The sequence below is a fragment of the Nansenia antarctica genome, assembly GCF_963989245.1.
Source record: "Nansenia antarctica genome assembly, chromosome: 2".
NCBI lineage: Eukaryota > Metazoa > Chordata > Actinopteri > Argentiniformes > Microstomatidae > Nansenia > Nansenia antarctica.
This window is the reverse complement of record NC_137675.1, coordinates 42,921,524-42,938,275: the sequence shown is the minus strand read 5'-3', so window position 1 is coordinate 42,938,275 and position 16,752 is coordinate 42,921,524. Positions and strand designations below refer to the sequence as shown.

At 41.4% G+C, this 16,752-nt stretch overlaps 1 protein-coding gene across 1 annotated transcript in view; it reads right to left on the bottom strand.

The window, feature by feature from the left end:
• Positions 1 to 15,133, bottom strand: part of taok2a (TAO kinase 2a) — a gene marked incomplete at its 3' end in the record, with an annotated part of 69,387 nt that extends 54,254 nt beyond the window's left edge. Inside the window, 4 exon segments of the mRNA XM_080524899.1 lie at positions 4,920 to 5,021; positions 7,862 to 7,933; positions 8,337 to 8,477; positions 15,061 to 15,133. Coding sequence (XP_080381025.1) covers positions 4,920 to 5,021; positions 7,862 to 7,933; positions 8,337 to 8,468 — 306 coding nt within the window. The 5' untranslated portion in view covers positions 8,469 to 8,477; positions 15,061 to 15,133.
• Positions 15,134 to 16,752: the final 1,619 nt, after the last annotated feature.

Here is a 16,752-nt window from a genome sequence, read left to right as displayed (position 1 = left end):
AGTAGAAATTAGTTAATGTTGATATGTTGAATATTTCAGTGGCACAGGATCATTTGCCAAGCACTTATGTTCCTTTTCAAACCATAATAAAATATAAAACTATAGTTGGATATACTGTATGTGTCTTGTTATTATTAGAAGAGAAAATGTAATGTTTTTACAACTTTATACAATTAATTATATCAATCTAGGTGGGAACCGGGTTAGGGGGGGCTCGAAAATATTTCCAATTACCCAAGGGGGGCCTGATTGAAAAAGTTTGGGAACCACTGCAGTATACTGTCTAAAGCTATGGTTAACATACATGACATGTAAACATACAGTATACTGTCTAAAGCTATGGTTAACATATACATGTAAACATGCAGTATACTGTCTAAAGCTATGGTTAACATGTACATGTAAACATACAGTATACTGTCTAAAGCTATGGTTAACATGTACATGTAAACATACAGTATACAGTCTAAAGCTATGGTTAACATATACATGTAAACATGCAGTATACTGTCTAAAGCTATGGTTAACATATACATGTAAACATACAGTATACTGTCTAAAGCTATGGTTAACATATACATGTAAACATACAGTATACTGTCTAAAGCTATGGTTAACATATACATGTAAACATGCAGTATACTGTCTAAAGCTATGGTTAACATATACATGTAAACATGCAGTATACTGTCTAAAGCTATGGTTAACATGTACATGTAAACATACAGTATACTGTCTAAAGCTATGGTTAACATATACATGTAAACATACAGTCTACTGTCTAAAGCTATGGTTAACATATACATGTAAACATGCAGTATACTGTCTAAAGCTATGGTTAACATACATGACATGTAAACATACAGTATACTGTCTAAAGCTATGGTTAACATATACATGTAAACATACAGTCTACTGTCTAAAGCTATGGTTAACATATACATGTAAACATACAGTATACTGTCTAAAGCTACGGTTAACATAAGATCTTTATGAACTTTGGCTAAAAAAAGCATTGTGCACTGTCTATAACAGATTCTGTTTGTTAGAGGAAATAATAAATGAACATTTGAAGAGTCAGAAGTGTTCTCTTTGTTGTGTTAACAATAGTGATGTAAGTTAGATTTAGTGAGATCACTATGGAATATTAAATCATCAATCTTTGCTCACTACATAACCTTTCTTACCTTCAGGTGTGCATGAACTACAGGTTATCAACTGTGAAATTATATCTGAATGGTCTTTATTGTCATTGATATAGTACAGGTACCAAACAACGAAATTTGGGAGGGGGGCTCCCCTGGTGATAGGAAAGAAAAAATAAAATAATAATAATAATATCGGTATCGGTTATCGGCCACGAGAAGCGGGTAAATATCGGTATCGGTATCGGTTGGAAAAAATGCATATCGTGCATCCCTAATTCAAGTCATATATGATTTTATTCTATACAATGTTTAGTTTGAATGTATTGTCAGTACATTCTAATAATATGGATTACTTTGTGTTTTAGCATCTCAAACCCCCAAAATGTCAGGTGGCGCAACCGTCCCAACAAAGGAACAGATTAAAAACACTGTTAAAAGTGGTATTTTAATAATAATATGTTCAATATAAAATACTGTGGCATGATTTTATGTTTGAAACCTTTCAAATAAACAAACGTTTACAAATAACAATAGTTTTAAAGCTTGTGTCATCCCTCTCACTGTCACTCATGAGTCGGGGCTACAGGACCCCGGGGAGCGGCCACAAACCCCTAGGCAGAGCCACCAGAGAGCTATCCACTCACACAGCTGTCCCGCATCAGCCAATCAGCGCAGCACCAACCATGGGCTCGTTAAGCGGATGCGAGGCAGCTGTGCCCGGGACCGGCAACCCCACATAAAGGGAGGAATTACAACCCATGCAAACGGGGGAAAGCGCTACATCTATGATAGGTGCCACCAGGATGGGTGAGAGCCGTACTTCCGGCATGTACATTTAATCTGTCTTAGGCCCTGTCCACACCTATACGTTTTTTTGATAAACGTTTTTCGTATATAAAAATATTACCGTCCACACCAGCATGTTTAAACGCAATATAAACGCTGTCATTGAGCATTCCACACCGGTAGTCGGCGATATAATTTTAACCCCATAGCCCCGCTGGCCAATCAGACGCCTCTGTCTCTCAATGTTTTCGATCATTAACTGTGCATTTATCTGTAAACAGGTTAAAAGTCCAGTTAACAGTGAAAGAACTAGAAGCACTTTGTTCACATCCATTTTCCTCGCTTGTGTAGCCCCGACCACCGTTGCCTGTTGTAAACAAAGTAGTTACTGGTGCCAGGATATGACGTTGGAGGGAACCGCAAACAGCTGCAGTGCGCATGATCATACAAATCTACGCACATGATGACGTGACGAATACAAAAAACTCTCTATATCGTCCACACGTCAAAAATATACGGCGAATATGCTGCGTTTTTAAAAATCTTCACTCTGGCAGGCGTTTTTTTTTTTTTTCTTCGTAGGGGGCAAAAGCTTGTTTGCGTCTGGACGAACCCATCAAAACGAATATAAAAATCCACGTTTATCAAAAAAAACGTATAGGTGTGGACAGGGCCTTAGTAACAATTGAAACCCATGTACCAGACCGAGCCAACGGAGGAGAGGGAAGGAACCCTCCCGAGCTACGAAGTCTGAACCTGCACCCGACTGTAGGAGATGCACCGAGAGGGAGAGACGAAACCCGACTAACCCCAGAGCCGAAGCCAGGGTTCGAGCAGATGAACCTGAGCAGGACCCTACAGGTTAAGCACCGAGCGGATGAGAGCCGCTCGCCAGCGCTAACATTTTAAAGTGATGTTTTTGGAGCAGACCGGAACCCCGAGCGGGCCCGACCGACCCGAGCGCCGGTAAGAGAGAGGGACGGAATACCCCGGAACCACAGGCCCGGCTCCAGGACCCGACCCAGCGCCCCGGGTGAACCCCTCGCAACTAAACGCCGAGCGGGCGTGTCCCTCCGGTGGAAGGATCCTTGGTTATTCCTTATTCATTAGTCTAAGTTGGACCCTACGGCAGTGCCGTCTTCCAGAGTGGGCAGTGCCCCCCTTCAGTAACAATAAATATGATAGATTGATAAAGAAACCTACTGTCTCCTCATCTCTCTAGTTCGTGTGTGCAAATTCCCCTGGTCATAGTGAGAGGGATGCCACAAGCTATTGAGATAGTTGAGGAACTTTTGTCCCACAATTTGTGCTTCTCAAATGTCAGGGTGGCACAACCGTAAACATGGGACTTTTATTTTTAAATCAAGAGACTATTGCGTCAGCCAGATGTTGCATCATCCAGAGGACCCTGTCTGACATCTGTGGCTGAGTGAAAAGGCTTGTAGAGCTCTCTGAAATATTGATAAAAATAGATAGTTTCACCTCAGAGGTAGGAGGGTAAAATTTCCATGTCAGGTGGTGGTAAAACTAGGAACATTTTATTTGATCATAAAACTACTTATTCTGTTTTAAAATTATTTGTATGATATTCCTAGCATAGGTCAAAGCTAATGCACGTTTAGCTGTGTTGCTCATTCCACAAATGCATGATCCTTACAAGTTGTACCTTGTTGTAAAGGTGACTAATCAGGCTTTCCAACGATATAAAATACAATACCAATTGGTATTATTAAAGGGGAGGAATAATCAACCGAAATAATGTTTCAGAACTTTTTTTTAGGTGTTTAGATATAGATAATAGATACATGACAGAAGATTTCACTTAATAAATAAATAATAGGAAAATATAAATACTTTTACAAATAATTGGTTGCGCCACCTGACATTTTTTGAGCAGTCAAGCTAGAAATACAGTAAAAAAAAATATATATATAAAAAAAAAAAATCACATTGTCACATACTCAAAAATATTAATTTTATGTATTTTGAACAAAGTAAAAAAATAAAAATAAAAACGTTTTAGAAGCCTTATTCGTCATTGACCCAATTACAAATTACAGGGACATTCCCCCTGGAGTAACTGAGGGCTAAGTGCCTTACTCAAGGGCTCACTAGTGGTGGTGTATCAGGCGGGATTTGAACTCACAACCTTCCGATCAAGCAGTCCAACTCACTATCCACTAGACCACCACTACCCCCTTACCACCACTACTAGGGATGTCCCGATCCGATACTGAGATCGGATATCGACCCGATATTGGTCCTGAATGCTGGATCGGAGATCGGACCAGAAAAAAAAAAGGCTCCGATCCGATCCTACTGTCATCCGCAGTCAAACTTATGTGTATAAGCGATGAGAGAATAAAAACAGTGAACAGAAACACGTGTCGCAGAAATCCTTCACGCAAGTCCTATATGCGCTTAAAATGCGCATAGCGCTTCACGCGAGTCCTATATGCGCTTAAAATGCGCATAGCGCTGCGCTGTGTGCTTCCGGTTTCATTACAAAGAGGTTAACCCTATGTGCCTGACGTCTAACAACATTCAAATTACTCTAACTTCATATTTTTTCGGATTTCAATGTATGACACATCATTTGAAAGCTTATGATCCGTAGTTCCAATCCACAACACGTCGCATTTGTTGCTTTAATAAAGGCTGGCAGTCTTTAATTTAACTGTTGTTGGTGTGGACTATATACTGGGGAGGTATTTGAATGAATGAATGAATGAATGGTCTTTATTGTCATTGCTACAGTACAGGTACCAAACAACGAAATTTAGGAGGGGTGGCTCCCCTGGTGTTAGGAAAAAAAAAAAAAAAAAAAAAAAATATTCAGGGGTCAAAAAATTTATACAAATATCGGATCGGTATCGGTATCGCCGATACCCGAAGCCCAGGTATCGGTATCGGTAGTGAAAAAGTGGGATCGGGACATCCCTAACCACTACGCCTGTTCCTTCCTCTCAGCAGCGTCACACTCACCCATGCTGTGTGCTCCCTCAAGTAGCATCCTCTGTACTCGATGGTGTTGGGATGCCGGAGTTTCTGGAGAAACTTCACCTCTTTGATTATGTCTTGCCATTTCTGAGAAGGAGAGGAGAGAGTTAAAGACTCTTAAAGGTTTACGAGGTTTTCCAGACTTGGAGCTATACCAACTGGCCGCCCAGGGGTTCTATCTGAGGCATATAGTCCAACACACAGCAGAAGAACAATGGATCCACATTGAAAAATCAGATGTACATCCCCAAAACCTCTTAACTCTTTTATTTTCAGAACATAAGACTAAGTAAAAAGGAAACTTTATTGTAAATAATATAGAAACGTCATGGACATTTTTTTAGAGGATACTGGGAGAATCAATATCAATCCCAAAAAGTACTATTTTGTGGAACAATCCTTGGATAGCTCTTCAGAATGCTACAATAAATTGGTCTACATGGAGAACAAGGGGAATAGAAACTATAAACTAGGGATGCACCGAACATTCGGCCACCGAATGTATTCGGCCGAATATCGCAAAATAAAGCACATTCGGTATTCGGCCGAATGTGTGAAAACACCGAATGTTTACCACCGAATAGTGGCCGTGTTTTGATGACGCAATACAATTAAATATAACTCTCAACAGGCGCGCGGCGCGAGGCGACGCGCTTTCAAAACTGGCTGCGTTCGTAAATTCACTCAGGAAATCCGATCAGCACTCCTGGAATGCCTCTCGTCCAATCAAATGACTCGGTTTCTCTATGACGTCGGGCCCAGTGTGCGGTCCAGCGCTCTCAGAGCGACTTTACGAACGCAACCTTACACTCATCTAGCTAGTTAGCTTAGCAGTCGTAGCGGAAGAAGCAGAGTTGTTGCCTTGTTGAAAACATATTCAGACTCCCAGCTGTTCTACACGAGTTTATGACATGCAGCTGTATCATGCGGTGGTTTCTATGCAAACCAGAGACTATAAAAACAAAAGATATTAATTCTGAAATAACATGAACTATTATCCTTACACTCAGGTGGACTCAATTCAACTTGTTGAATGACTTGTTGAAGACATTTAGCATTTGACCTAATTTTAAGAGTGACAAAGGGTCTGAATACTTATGTACATGAGGTATTTCTGTATTTACATTTTAATACATTTGCAAATATTAAAAAACGTTTTTACTTAGATTATGGGGTACTGTGTGTGGATTGATGGCAAATCTATTCAAAAATGTGAAAAAAGTGAAGGGGTCTAAATACTTTCTGAAGCCTATGTAGAGACAAATCATGAATATCATTAACTTGAACCCTGGAAAGCAGTAGAGATTAAATCCCACGATAATTAGTTATAATAAGTTATATATAAAAGTTCTTTTTTTTCAATCTCAATTTCTTTCTTTGAGAAGCATGAATAAAAAGCAAAATGTATTTAGTTTATGCAATGATAAAATTAAAAACTGCCGATACACATTCGGTATTCGGTATTCGGCCAAGTGTTTCCTTAAATTCGGCTTCGGCCTCGGCCAAGAATTTTCATTTCGGTGCATCCCTACTATAAACGACTTAGTAGGAGGGGATACCATTATTCCATGGCACGACTTCCAAAGTAAATATAAGTTGGCCAACGCTGAATATTTCAGATACATGCAGCTAAGAAGCTACATAAATCTAAATTTTAATTTAAAATCATTTGGGCAGCAGAGTACAATTGAGGATATCATATTTGATGGAGAAATTGATAAGAATTTGATAGGTAAAATGTATAGAACTCTACAGAAGACCTATGTAGCTGAAAAACTGTTAGAAAGTAGGATTGAGATGTGGAATCGAGAACTAGGAAGAACAGATATAGGTTTAAAATGGAAAGAGTGTTGGAATACTACAAATGACATGACAGTTAATGAAAATCTACGTTTAATCCAATATAAAATAATGTATAGAGTCTACCACATGCGAGATAAAATCCATAAGTATTATAGTAATGTATCAGATAACTGTTTAAAGTGTGGAAAAAAAGACTCACTAATACACGCATTCTGGGAGTGTCCCAGAGTACAGAAAACATGGGTTGACATAGAACATTGGCTCTCAGGGGTACATAAGGAAAGATTCAAATTTGATCCTTCAATCTGTCTTTTCCAGGATGTAGCCACAGTAAGATACCCTAGGGGGTGGATAATTATGTACTCATCAATTATATTTAAAAAAAACTAATACTTGGAAGTTGGAAATCAAGTAAACCTCCAACACTACAACAATGGAAAAACGAAATTCTTTATTATACCAATATAGAGAAGAATTTAGCCATAGACAATAATAAGAAAGATCAGTTTGAAAAGATATGGGGAGAGATAGTGAAGGCCTTAGCTAAGACGTAAAGATAGTGCAAGAAACATAGTACTAAGAGATTAATTAGATTATGCATTAGAAATATTAGTTAGATAAGTATAGGGGGTAAACTGGGATAAACTTTAGACGGTTTTAAAAAAGTGGGGCTTTGGGATGTTAGGATGTGTTGTGATGTTTGTCAAGGTGTGATGTGTTGTGATGTTTGTCAAGTTGTGATGTGTTGTGATGTATATCAAGGTGTGATGTGTGGTGATGTATGTCAAGTTGTGATGTGTTGTGATGTATGTCAAGTTGTGATGTGTTGTGATGTATGTCAAGCTGTGATGTGTGGTGATGTATGTCAAGCCGTGATGCGTTGTGATGTATGTCAAGTTGAGATGTGTTGTGATGTTTGTCAAGCTGTGATGTATTTTGATGTTTGTCAAGTAAAAAGAAAATGGAAAATAAAATCTTACAAAAAAAATAAAGGTTTACGAGAAAGGTAATGCAGTGTGAGGTGTGACCATGTGTATGTGTGTGTGTGTGTGTGTGTGTGTGTGTGTGTGTGTGTGTGTGTGTGTGTGTGTGTGTGTGTGTGTGTGTGTGTGTGTGAGAATCACCTCGTTGGACTGCTTGCCACTGTAGGACATCTTCTTGATGGCCACCACCTCGTTGTTGCGTACATCTCTGGCCTGTCAGACACAGTGTAGAGGGACATGTTCATACACATACTAGGGAGAAGTACCGTGATCAGGAGGCCCTGCTTGTGTTGGATACAATGACACCAGTCCCACCCATCTCACAGCCAAGTGGCAGGCTTCAGTTGTGCCACTGAAAGTGAGGGAAAGGTTGTCTTTTTTTTCAATGGCCTTTTTAAAATGGATGACAGCGATGGACTAATAATAATAATATTATTATGAATGAGTACACTACACATGCACAGACTTGCATAGGCCTAATACACACACAAACACACACAGACCATCTGTGGAGTCACAAACACACAGTATTTGTATCTAAAGACCTTTATACACACACACACACACACACACACACTCCCGGCCCAATACGGAGGCCCCCGGCCCGGACACTTACAAAGTAGACGGCCCCGAAGCTGCCATGGCCGATCTCACGGAGGTCAGCGAACAGCTTCTCTGGGTCCTCTCGGTAAAACAGCTCTGCCACATCGGGGTCCTTGAGATTGCCCGCCCGTGTACTCGAGGGCATTGCCAGGGCCTGGGAGACAGGAGTAGGGGGAGATGGCATCATCAGTATGGACGGACGGACACACAGACACAGAGAGAGAGAGAGAGAGAAGGAAAGATGGGGATGGTAGGGAGAAATTGGGGGAGGAGGAAGTGTCGTTTTCACAAAGTACACTTAAAACAAATACACATCAATCAATCACAACACGCCATGAGGCAGACGGACATGTTGTGGATCCACAAAGGAAATGTACAAAGTATTTACGCATGCACGCGCAGAAGACACCCTCTCAATGCAAGTGCTGAAAGTTGGGAGTCGGACGTGTGTTACGTTGCTTAGAGACACGGGGAGCAACATTTTCTGTCTGAAATACTGACCTGATCTGTGCAGAAAATACCACCACTCACAATAGCCTGTTCAGCATGGGAAAAAGTAGCGTCCTCCACACACACCTACCATCTCCTAACATCACATTCATGTCTGTAAGAGGACTCATTACCTTTTTGCATGCAAATCTCAGATACGCCAGTAGAAAGTTCAGATTACCATATGGGAAGTCTCATATTGGTGTGTTTTGAGTGGAAACGCATCATTACAAGACTATTGGGAGGAAGTAAATCAAAGGTTGCTTTGAGGCTCTCCATGAGGCTCTGTTGCGTACATTCAAGGGTGGGATGAGAAGAAGCACACAAAAACATGTGTCGACGGTTGACAATTAAGTCCAACCAGAGTGTCCTCTGTCCTACTCAACAATAAAACAGAACATAACTGATTCCATGACGGGAATACTTCATAACATGCATCGGGGAAAAAACAACATGCCCGACAATATTTACTAAGGCACCGAGCTTGAACATCCAGTAAACACATCGTCACTGGCAACGGTTCACTGAGCAACACCGTGAGGACTGTCTTCTCTCATTAGTAACACCAGTGTTTCCCCTACCATTGCCGCCCCCCCAACGGAACCACCCGCCCCCCTTAGAAAGAGGAATTATTACGGATGTAAACACCAAACATCTGACAAGCAGGCTAAAATATCTGCGTTTTTTAAACGCACCCAACCCGAATCTGGCGAGTGGCAAGCCCATAGCTCGTTGGTAACATAATAATATAAGTCCGCCAGTAGTCTCGCATAGTCAAACCTATCTCTCCACACTTCGTTTCGCGCGCTGGAGAATAATACAACATTGTGCGCGAGACGAATGTGTGCGCGAGTCGCGAGTGTGCGCGAGACACGAGAAAGTAAGCAAGTTGAAACGTTAGCAAATATACTTGCTGAGTGTTCTGACAGAGAACGTTGGTTAAAATTGGTCGTTATTATTGTGACTAGAAAGTGTCTGACTATAATTCCATGGTGTAAATAGTCAAAGAACTAGCAAGCTAGCTAGCTCAGAGGTGATGAGATGAGCTAGTGCACACTTGTCAGCTAAAGAGCTAACTGGATGCACTTGACTTTATTATTTTAGTTAAAGTAGATATACAATCTTTCTTATTCTGCTAGAATTGGGCTTCATGGTAATACCATAATGGCATATTTACAGTACATGGACAGTGGATTGAAGCATTGGAAATGTCTGTTTTTTTTATAGTTGGACATGGATCTTTTTTCAGGTGAGAGTAATGTCAAAATGACATTATCTGACTGCATTGCCCACAGCAATCCAAAAGCTATTATAATTATGTTATAAATTGATATGGATCAATTTATACCTCTTATTAGATTAGAAATACTCTGGTTGTTATGTTTGCCTTTTGGTTGACAGCAAAAGAGGGAGAGGAGGATAGAGAGGGAGAGAAGGAGAAAGAGCAGGATGGTGTCGGCACCGGCACACCAGAGAGAGAGAGAGAGCAAGAACCAGGTGAGAAAGTGGACAGGTAGTCAAGACCACATAAGTAAGTAGCCTTGAGAACCGGTGGTTCTGGAGCCTAATGGCCCATAGGGCAGGAGCCTATCTCCTGTTTCCGTAGCGTGAGGCGGCTTAATGTACAAGTTAGTACACCCCCTGGACATGACGCTGGTATGTCGCAGGGTCTTACCCCCTGGGGGGGGGTCCATGCCACGGTCCATGCCACCCCCCCAAGGCAGCAAACCTAGGGGAAACACTGAACACCGTTGACTGAGGACTGTGTCTTCTCTCATTAGTAACTCCGTTGACTGAGGACTGTCTTCTCTCATTAGTAACACCGTTGACAGAGGACTGTGTCTTCTCTCATTAGCGATGATGCTCAATAAATTGATTCCAGTAACAATGTTTGAAACGGACCCTGTCAAGTCTGGTGTCTCTAAATATACTCCCTAAATATCTATACAGTGCCCTGCATAAGACAATAGGACAGTGAAGCGTTTCCTCTTCTTCGGGCTGTATACTCCAGGGGCCTCATTCATAAAGAAATACTTGAACGTCATCTTTGACTTTCACGTAAGCACATTTTTCTAAACGGACGTAAGCATTATTTATAAAACGGGCTGAGATGGTTTAACGTTGCGTACGTGCTTCCTTCTATAAATACCAAACATACTTGGAATTGAACGCAGGTGAATGAGGTTTGTATTAACGCCCTGTGATAGAGGCTCAATTATAGCGGCTGAATGAAGCCAAGTGCTATAATATAATATAATACAGACAGACAATACTGACAATATTATATACTGTCTGTATTATATTATATTATAGCACTTGGCTTCATTCAGCCGCTATTTGAGCCGCTATCAAAGGGCGTTAATACTATATTATAGGGTAGGCGTGCGTCTGGAAGGGGAGAGAGCAGTAATACCACGTTCATTGATAAAATGACATAAGGGATGGAAAGGGGGGATGGCAGTTTTAGACGGGGGATGATTTGGACTGTTTTTATTTCAGGGGGGATGCCATTCCCCCTCATCCCGACTCAACTCGAAATCCAGTATCATTTAGCGCGTGGCCGGGCAAGGCATAGGCATGTTGAAGAGAGATAGACAGCTCCGGAGGGATATAAAGAAAGACTGAAATACAATCATAAACATTAGTTCCCTTTCAATCTTGAATTAAACTCATTTTCTCGGCTGATAACAACATCGTTAATTTTATTACGAGCCACTTGCATGAATTACAGTAGGCAACGTTTTTCCAGTGCAGCTCACATGCCTGTAATAACTCCGCATAACCAGTAGGTAATGTACGTAAGCAAGTTGAATACTCGACGTCGAGCTACGATCGTTTCCACGATCAAATTGACTCACGTTGAAATTTTATAAATCACTACGTTGACGTGGTTTTCTACGTACGACACGGGTAAGATCAACATTTGATCTAAGCACCCGTTATGAATGAGGCCCCAGAAGTCTGGATTTCAAATCAAACAATCACTATGGGGTTAAAGTAGACATTCTCAGCTTTTATTTGAGGGTATTTGGGTACATACTGGCTTCACCATTTCTGAATGAAAACACTTTTTATACACCGTCCCCCTATCCCCCCAGATCTTGTACCAGAGTGAATGCAAGTGGAAAGTTTGGAGAAAAGGGGATCTGCCCAAGATTTACAGCAGACCACTGCATCTGTGAAACATGGTGGAGGGGGTGATATGGTTTGGGCGTGTATAGCTGCCACTTGAACTTGCTAACTTGTCTTAATTGATGATGTAGCCTAACTTCTGACGACAGCAGCATGAAGTCTACAGAAACATCTTGTCTGCTGAAGCAAAAGCCTCCAAATTCATTGGATGGCACTTAATCATACAGTAAGACAATGACCCAAAACATACGGCCATAGCAACTAGGGAGTTTTTCTGTGAGGAAAAAGTATAAAGTTATTGACTGTGGCCAAGCCGATCTTCAGATTTAAATCCAATTAAACATGCATTTCATTCCGTAATAAGATTTTAGACAAAAATACCTCAAAACAAACAACAAGTGAAGACGTCTGCAGTACAGGCCTGGCAGAGCATCGAGAGAAGACACCCAGTGTCTGGTGGGGTCAATGGGTCGCAGACTTCAAACAGTTACTGCATGCAAAGGATTGTCGACCAAATACTAAACGAGTGCTAAATATGGACATTATATTAATTTGTCCCATTACTTTTGATATTCTGAAATAGGGGGACTATGTATACAAAGTGTCATAATTGAATGGTGAAACCGACGTATACAAAAAAAACAACCTGTAAATAACAATCTAGAAGCCTCCTTCTGGTGTAAAAGAGCCAAATATGCCAAACTTGTATAACAGTTATTTGAGGATAGCACGGGCAGACGGTTTCAGTTTTCTGATATGGTATTCCAATCAGACTAATAGTGTTTAATTACTGTGCTGTGCTGCAAAGGATTATAGTCTTTCCCATTGACGTTTTGCAAAGCTAATAAGACCAAGGCTATTCACAGCATTTAATATTAACTATCATTTTTGAGGAATAGAAATGCATAGCCAACTTTTTTAGGGGGGGGGGGGGGCTGAATTGTGCATTGAACAACAGCACAGGCACGTCTCTGTGTGGACTGCACTTATATAGCGCCTTATTCCAAAGGACTTTACAATGGCCTCTCATTCACCCATTGACACACACACACATTCACACACCAATGGCGACAAGCTATCATGCAAGGCGTCAGCCCGCTTATTGGGAGCAATGTTGGGGCTTGACACATGGCCGGGCAGGGAACGAACCGCTGCCCTTGTGATCTACCCTCCTGAGCCACAGCCGCCCCTGTCCCCTATCTGTGCGTAGGTCTAGATGGAGGTCTGGGCCGGCCCTGTCGCTGGTGGTGAGTGTGACCGCTGGAGAGGAAAAGGGCCTAGCTATGTAACCAGCCCCAGCGGTTCAGTCTGGAGTGAATGCATTCGACATCGCCCTGGGGCCTCCGGGATGCTCTCTTTGAAGCAGCCCTGTAGAGACCTCTGTGTGTGCGCAAGGAGAGGAAATGTATGTTGTGGACACTCTGCTTTTTATAGAAATCCAGTGAACCAAATTTTCAGACAATGAGGGCAAATCTTAAGTGTGCTGTGGTCTCTAACCCATAATGGTCTATTGGTGCTTAATATCATCAAGACATCGGCAGAGGCCTAGGGCATCATCTTGAGTGTAAAAATCGCTGTGGCTATGTATTACATGGATGTTGTGTATTTGAGTGATTATGAGTCAGTACCAGATGTCTCAACATGTCTCACAAACAGAGTGGCAAAAAATGTGATCCATCAGGATTTGTCAACCTTTGTCAAACTTCTCAACTGTGGAACAGCCCAAGTGTCCATGTCCACTCCTGCCTTCAGCAGTTAATCCGACCAGTGCTCGAGTGCAGTAATGAACGCCTGATGTCAGGTGTGGTGAAGGGTGTACTGAGCAGCCCAGATAAGGCATTGATCATAATGTCAATACACGTGATGTGATCGCTAACGACTGTGAAAGACAGCATGTTTGACGACACAAAGACACATCACAAGTCGGTGTGTCATCAACATGATGATGACATACTGGCAAGGTCTTGGGGGGCGAGTATACATTGTAACTTGTGTCATTCGGACAAACCGGGAAAAGGTCATGACACTTTTAATATGAAGGCTAGTTAGTTATACATGAAAGGAATGTCGTTGACGCTTGCAAGTCGTCCACAAATGTGTCAGTACATATGTTTAGGTAGAGCATATCATAACATTAGCATAGGCTAAGTCTGTCAGCTGGCACCAGGTGGCTACATTAGGGAAACCCAGCCCATGGGGGGGGGGGGTGAATGACTAGGAGAAGTCCAGATGAAAGCTAAACAACAGTGGCATTGGACAACTAGTTCCGTGAACAATTAACTATAACATTACATTGACAGCAGCGAATAGTGGGATTAATACTCCTTCGCAAAACAAGCAAGGACCGGCTGTGTAGAGGTCTAGAGGCGAGCAGCTACCTGTCCTACCCACTGTACATACCTGATGTTTTGTTGTATTGTATATCTAGTATTGTTCTTCCCATGATGGATGTATTTTTATCTTGTAGATAGTAATAGTTATTTGTCTGTATTATCGTGTAGATAGTACTAGTTGTTTTTTTTCCCTGTCTGTCTTACATGTAACGATGAATTGAAAATCAAGGACCCCAATTGAAATAAGCCAGTGGCTTTCTTGGGTTTTTATCCTTTTAGTTGACCTTGTATGTAATATGTACTTTCATGTACCTACTTCTGCAAATCTTCTAATAAAGTTTTCAATCAATCAATCAAACCTAGCTAACTTAGCTTCGGTCCGCTCTGGGTATCTAGTTCAGCCTACATAGCTAGCTAGCAACCGGTATGTTGTTAATACGCCAATATTATCAGCAACATGTATGGCATATCCCTCTCTGGTAAAAACGTGTCCAGCTGGTTTGTAACTGACGTGGCTTGTAGCAGCTACATTAGCTATCATATTAGCTCAACCAGACCGAACAGTCCGGCAACCAAGCTAGCCCCAATGTGTGACAAGGCATCCTACTTCATACACGTGGATGCATCCACTGACCAACACCCAAATGTAAAAGTAGTACGCCTTGACACAAACAGGGGCTAGCAACCAAGACAGTTCACTTTGCTATAAACTCTACCTGTCTGTGCAAAATACCCGTAGCATCGAAATCTGACCTAAGGCCGGTGTAAATTGAGAACACTTACCGCGGCTTATTGTGATCTCGCTCTACCTATGAAATAAACTTGCAATTCCCCGCTAGCTAGCTGCTGTCTCTTCACTGGGGCAGCTCAAATTGTATTATCCATTATCAGCGATTTCCTCCACCTCATCGATATCCGACGACGAATTTGATTTGTTCTCAATTCTAAGCAAGCTCAGAACATAACAGACTGGCTAGATCAGAACATAACAGTCTGGCTGGCTCGGAACATAACAGGCTGTCCTCAAGTTTGATACAGGGTGAGGCTGCAGTTCCTTCTCGCCGGATTCCCTTCCTTTCATATTGTATCGCTACATTCGCCTGTCCGGAAAATGTCCTCAATATCTAACTATTACGTCTGTCCTCCGCCTTGATGTTTTTCTACCTCACACCTTTTTTTGTTCAGAAAATACAAGATGGCGGAGTGGGGCGGGAGCCGCACGGAAACCGGAAGAAAGGAGTAGGGGTGTATTTCCTGTATAAGGTCCAAAAGTTTGAGTAGGGTCCAACTGCGCGCATCAAATCCATCACCCGGAAATGTGATGTACCATACGTCATCATACCGCGCCTGCATATTTGCATAGACTACGTCATCGCCTTACTACGGTGGAAACTACGAGTAGGGTCCTTCTGCGCGCAACAAATCCATCACCCGGAAATGTGTTATGCAAATATGCAGGCGCGGTATGATGACGTATGGTACATCACATTTCCGGGTGATGGATTTGATGCGCGCAGCGCAGATGGATACACTAGGAGTAAACCATGAATCGCCTTACTACGGCCTTACTACGGTGAAAACTACGGAAAAAAACTAATATGTAGAGTACAGTCCTATCAATTGTTCGAAAAGGAGTAGGAAGAAGCCTGTCCTACCCCTGTTTATACTTAACAATTATGCTTACATTATATAATCCAATTAATTAATACATATATTTCAGTATCATCCGTTCTAATACTTTTTCATTAAAAATAATTTAAACCTTTTTTTAAATAGAGCAATAGAGCAATATTTCTGCTTTCCTTCATATTTTCTTCATATTTTTGACATTAGGAACAAGTTATTAGTGTGATCACGATATCCGACCTCATGTACAATCTGTACTGCAGTAAAAATGTGGAACGCCCTTCCTATAATCTTAAAGGAGTGCAAAACACTGCCCACCTTCAAAACCACTCTCAAAAAACATTTACAGGAGGCTGCAATCCGTAACTGGACCCTCTAAATCAAAAATCAGATTAAAAGACCCGAACTACCCACTGTACATACTTTGTGTTTTGTCCCCCGCCCCCACCTGTGGTGTATGTCCCCACCTGCCCTACCCGCTGTACATACCTGATGTTTTGTTGTATTGTTCTTCCCATGATGGATGTATTTTTATCTTGTAGATAGTAATAGTTATTTGTCTGTATTATCTTGTAGATAGTACTAGTTTGTTTTGTCGGTCTTACATGTAACGATGAATTGAGAATCAAGGACCCCAATTGAAATAAGCCAGTGGCTTTCTTGGGTTTTTATCCTGTTAGTTGACCTTGTATGTAATATGTACTTTCATGTACCTACTTCTGCAAATCTTCTAATAAAGTTTTCAATCAATCAATCAAAATCCTCATAGCTTTTTTCTGTAGTGTAATCAATGGGTTTAAAGTGCTTTTATATTCATTTCCCCATATCTCCACCAGTGTTGCCACAGTT